The 4,711-nt window shown below is 58.2% G+C and overlaps 1 protein-coding gene across 1 annotated transcript in view; it reads left to right on the top strand.

Moving 5' to 3' along the window:
• Positions 1–1,902: 1,902 nt before the first annotated feature.
• LOC112404998 (myosin-7) overlaps positions 1,903–4,711 on the top strand; it is a 22,293-nt gene continuing 19,484 nt past the window's right edge. The window contains exons 1-5 of the mRNA XM_024753218.1: positions 1,903–1,914; positions 3,117–3,169; positions 3,591–3,799; positions 4,058–4,201; positions 4,492–4,662. Coding sequence (XP_024608986.1) covers positions 3,599–3,799; positions 4,058–4,201; positions 4,492–4,662 — 516 coding nt within the window. The 5' untranslated portion in view covers positions 1,903–1,914; positions 3,117–3,169; positions 3,591–3,598. The remainder of the gene's footprint in view (positions 1,915–3,116; positions 3,170–3,590; positions 3,800–4,057; positions 4,202–4,491; positions 4,663–4,711) is intronic.

Here is a 4,711-nt window from a genome sequence, read left to right as displayed (position 1 = left end):
TCTCAATTGCCTGCATCTATGTCTGAGCCCTGGGAAACCGGGGTGGTGGGGGGGGCCGCAGCTTTAGCTTGGAAAGATGGAGGGGTGGATGAAAAGAGATTTTGCCCTTCATCACCAGTCCTGAGGTCCCTACCAGTGGACCTAATCGCTCAGCACCTGGCAGGGCCTGGTCGAGAACCCCCAGAATTTGATCTGCTGAGCAGGGCCTGTGGGGACTACCCAGCAGCTGCATACCTTGACACTGCGGAGCTGCGGCTGCATTGGACGCGCAGCCCCTGCGGTTCATGGTCCGCCCCCCACTTGCCTGCTCCCTGCCCCTAATGCTGCTCAGCACCCTCATACTGTGTCTTGGTTACCAAGCAGCCCTCACCGAGGCCCCCACCTGGATTGGCCCTACCCTGCTGCACCGCGCCCCCCTCCACCGCCTTCAAAGTGTACCTGTGCTGCACCCCACCCCCCAGCCTGAAGCTGTCCTTCCAAGCAGACAGCTAATCAGATGGAGTAACCCACGTGCTCTGAAGAGCTGTGATTGGGAAGGAGGGGGAATTTCAAACCAAACCACGCAGTGGTTGCCTGGACACGGAGCCAGCGAAGCTTGCACACCCGGTTGCCGGAGGAGTGGCATCGGCTACGTTCTGTGCTCACAGGCTGAGCCCCAGCTCCCTTTCCTCCCCTCCTCTGTGGCTTCTCCTCAGGCCCCCAGGGAAGTGGGAGATCTTTCCTGTCCCTCTGCCCAACTTGCCAGAATACCAATCTCACCAGAGCCGGAGAGATATCACCCCACAGAACACAAGAGGGGTGTGGGCAGGCACAGCTGTCTTGGTTAGGCATCTCCTTCTAGATCAGGGCAGCTGTATTACCTATGGCCCTGGGCTAGGGCATTATGTACCTGTGGGCAGAGCTAGGAAAACGGGCAAAAGGCTCCAAACTAGGACCATCAGGCAGCCGGGTCCTGCCCTCTGCGCACAGTGGGTCCTCGAGTTCTTGGACTCCCAGCCCTCCTTCCCAGGCCTCCCTCCACTGGCTGGGCTCCATCTCCATCTGCTGAGCTCCTCTCCACTGCCCTTGAATCTTGCTGTCCTGACTGGCTGCGTGACCTTAAAGAAGGCATTTCCTCTCTCCATAAAGTGAAGGACTTGGACCCATCACTAAGACCTGTCTGGCTCTGAAGCTTGGTGACCTCAACACATCGCCCAGCCATCCAAAGAAATCAGTGCCCGAGCCAGAGTCCCCATCTCTAACCTCCCTCGTCGTCGTTCTTGCCATTTGGCTGGGAAACCTCCTTCTAGCTGCCCCCACCTAGCCCCTACCCTGGGCCCAACTCTGCCCTACCCCTCTGCTGCTGACACTCAGCCCCGTCCCATCTCACAGTTGGATGCAGGACCCAGGCCAAGGAGTAGGAAGGACACTGTGCAAGAGGAACCAGGCTGGTCCTGGGGGCAGGGGCCCTGAGGGCAGCAGTGTCAGGGGCCAGGAGAGCACGGAGTCGGGGGAGACGGGGAGCAGAGGGCCAGGGCCCTGCCTGCCTGAGGTCACGGTGGTCGCGGTCAGTTCCCTCTCCTGCCAGCTGTGGAATGTGAGGCCTGGCCTGGCTGTACTTGGAGCTTGTATTTTGGCTGTACTTGGAGCCATCCCCGCCCCCTGGAATCAGACCCTGCTCACTCCATGCCATAACAATGACAACCACTTCCAATTGTTTCCTAGCTGGAGGTGGCGGGGAGGGGAGCACGGTTTGGGAAGGAGGGGGGAGCCTGGGGGAAATGCTTCTAGTGACAACAGTCCTTTCTAAATCTGGCTGGGGACTGGGTGCAGGTGGGGGTGGGGGGTGCCCTGCTGCCCCATATATACAGCCCCTGACCAGGTCACTTCCACAGCTCTCTCCTGCACTCTGTCTTCTTTCCTTGCTGCTCTCAGGTAAGAGCGTAGAGCTGGGGGCCTTTCTCTGGGAAAAGGGGCCCCAGGTTTCAAAAGGAGCTCCCTAGGAACAGCAAACTGTATGCAGGGCTTCATGCAGAGTACCAGGTCCGGTCACTGAGCACACATGGGAAGGTCTAAACATGCATGTATGTGCCAGGGGAGCGGGGGGCTCCTGTGTTACAGGGGGAGGTGTGTGTATCTGAGCATGTGGGACCCGAATGCACAAGAGGGGTGTGTGTGTGTGTGTGTGTGTGTGTGTGCACGCACGCACGTGTGTGGTGTCTGAATGCATGGTGAGGGAGGCTATGTACCTCACTGCCTAAGACACAGAAATATCAACTGGGAGACATGTTTACGGTCAGGCCTGAGGACAGGTAGGTCCATCTGTGGGGAGGGGCAAGAGAATGGCGGAGGACGATTATTTAGGAAGTGTGCGCATAAATGCTAGGCTTGCGATGTGTAACTACCCACGTCCATGCACGTGGAGGGGCTCGTGTGCACAACTAGGAGTCGAGCCCACTGCCGTGTGTGTGCCCCCTGCAAAAGTTGTCCCCAGGCACAGGCACGTGGTGTGGCTATTCCTGTCTTCGTACCCTTGACACTGTACTTGTGCTGTATACATACTGAATGTGCACGTCTGTTGTGGAGAGCGTTCGGCTGTACCATGGGTCTGTCTACGAGAAGAGACCCACAGCGGCTCCTCTCTCACAGTGTTCACCACAACTGATGATAAAACGGGGACAGGAAGGATGAGAACTGGCTTTGGAGTCCTGAGACCGGGGTTCAAGTCCTGGCTCCACCACTTATTGTTACATGTTCTTGGACAAGCAAGCCGGTTAACCTAGATTTCCTCCTCTGTAGAATGGGGTGAGGACTGAGGAGGAGCACGTGCATAAAAGTGCTCTGTAGGCTGTAAAGCCCCAAAATGTGACCACTGGTTGTACATCAGGTGGCTCAAAAAGGCAAGCTTCACTAGATGGGGGTAGGCAAGGGTGGGGCCATCTGCCAGGAGTGAGGAGTGAGGGGCTCATTGAGTTGACATCAGGAACCTGGGCGGGGAAAGCGAGAGAGAGGACAGGACCAGAGAAGCCACCACCACCGCCCACCCACGTTCATGCCTGAGACGGAGGGAAGATGAAGGGCGGGGCCAGGACGAGGCAGGGAAGTAGTCCTCACCAGCCAGCCTTCCTTCTCTCCAGGCCCCAGCCAGCTTGAGCCCCTTTCCTCTCGAAGGCACATTCGAGAAGCCAAGGTAAGGAGAGCTGAAGATGGGGGGATCTGGGAAGACACACAACTCTAGTTTCTGCCTTGCCTTGGGAGCATGGCTTGGTGGCCAGGAGTTCTTACCTGTGACTAGTGAGGGAGCCAGGGAGGGATGAGGTTCAGAGATGGGTACAGTGGGTATAGTTAGCTTCCTGCTCGCAGAAGCTGGGGACACTCCTCCCTCCTCTAGGAGACCCCCAGCCAGGACAGAAGTTAGCCTCCCCGCTCTGCCCCGACAGGTTTGCTAGGGAGTTCTCAGGCTAGAGGATGAGCTCAAGGAACGAGGGACTCTCGGTGACCCCTCCTGAGCCCTGAGCACAGTGCTAGGCTTCGGGGCTCCTGCTGAAGGGGAGAGCACCGAGAGGGGAGTGGAGGGGAGGGCAGCCAGCTCCTTTTCCCTCCCGCTGCAGGCGCAGCCATGGGGGATGCAGAGATGTCTGCGTTTGGGGAGGCCGCCCCCTATCTGCGCAAGTCGGAGAAGGAGCGGCTGGAAGCCCAGACCAGGCCTTTCGACCTCAAGAAGGACGTCTTCGTGCCTGATGACAAACAGGAGTTCGTCAAGGCCAAGATTACGTCTCGAGAGGGTGGCAAAGTCACCGCTGAGACAGAGTATGGCAAGGTAGGTGGCAGGGCCGGTGTGAGAGGCCACCATAGATGCCCCCCACACCTGGGTGGCCAGAGAGGGGTGCCACCAGGATTGCCCTTCCTCTGGGTAGGGACCTACTCCCTCCAAATAGTCCTTCTCATCCCCAGCATCCGGTCTTTCTTCTCTGGGACCCTGGGTCCTTATCTCATGAGCACCATCGTCCTGTAACTCGCCCAAATCCTATCCCTGCTGAGGGGGCTGACAGCAGGGCCTGCACATGGGCTGTTGCAGACGGTGACCGTGAAGGAGGACCAGGTGTTGCAGCAGAACCCGCCCAAGTTCGACAAGATTGAGGACATGGCCATGCTGACCTTCCTGCACGAGCCCGCGGTGCTCTACAACCTCAAGGAGCGCTACTCAGCCTGGATGATCTACGTGAGTGCACCCCGGGACATCCCTCTGAATCTAGTGGCTTCCTACTCCACGTATCTCCACCTCCTGGAGTCCCGAGAGTTTCTGTCTTTTGTGCCCAGGCAGTATTGCACTCTGTCCCAATCCTTGCATCCTTGGTGCAATTCTAATACCCTGAGGGCTGGGATTCCTCAGATTGAGCACGTTCATACGTTTTCCTTTCTCTTCCTCTCCTAAGACCTTTCTGTAACTCCGAAAACCGCCAACCCTCCCCCTTCATCACTGGCAACTCACTCCTCGTTTTCCTCCCCTAGACCTACTCGGGCCTCTTCTGCGTCACCATCAACCCCTACAAGTGGCTGCCGGTGTACAACGCCGAGGTGGTGGCCGCCTACCGGGGCAAGAAGAGGAGCGAGGCGCCGCCCCATATCTTCTCCATCTCTGACAACGCCTACCAGTACATGCTGACAGGTGACAGGCCCCAAGCAAAGGGTTTCCTGAGGGCCCTTCCTCCTCCGGAGGGGTTCAGGCCGC

This window comes from Neophocaena asiaeorientalis, unplaced genomic scaffold (genome assembly GCF_003031525.2).
Source record: "Neophocaena asiaeorientalis asiaeorientalis breed wild unplaced genomic scaffold, Neophocaena_asiaeorientalis_V1.1 scaffold1186, whole genome shotgun sequence".
Taxonomy (NCBI): Eukaryota; Metazoa; Chordata; class Mammalia; order Artiodactyla; family Phocoenidae; genus Neophocaena; species Neophocaena asiaeorientalis.
Note: the sequence above shows the minus strand (reverse complement) of the source record. Positions and strands in the feature narration are given on the sequence as shown.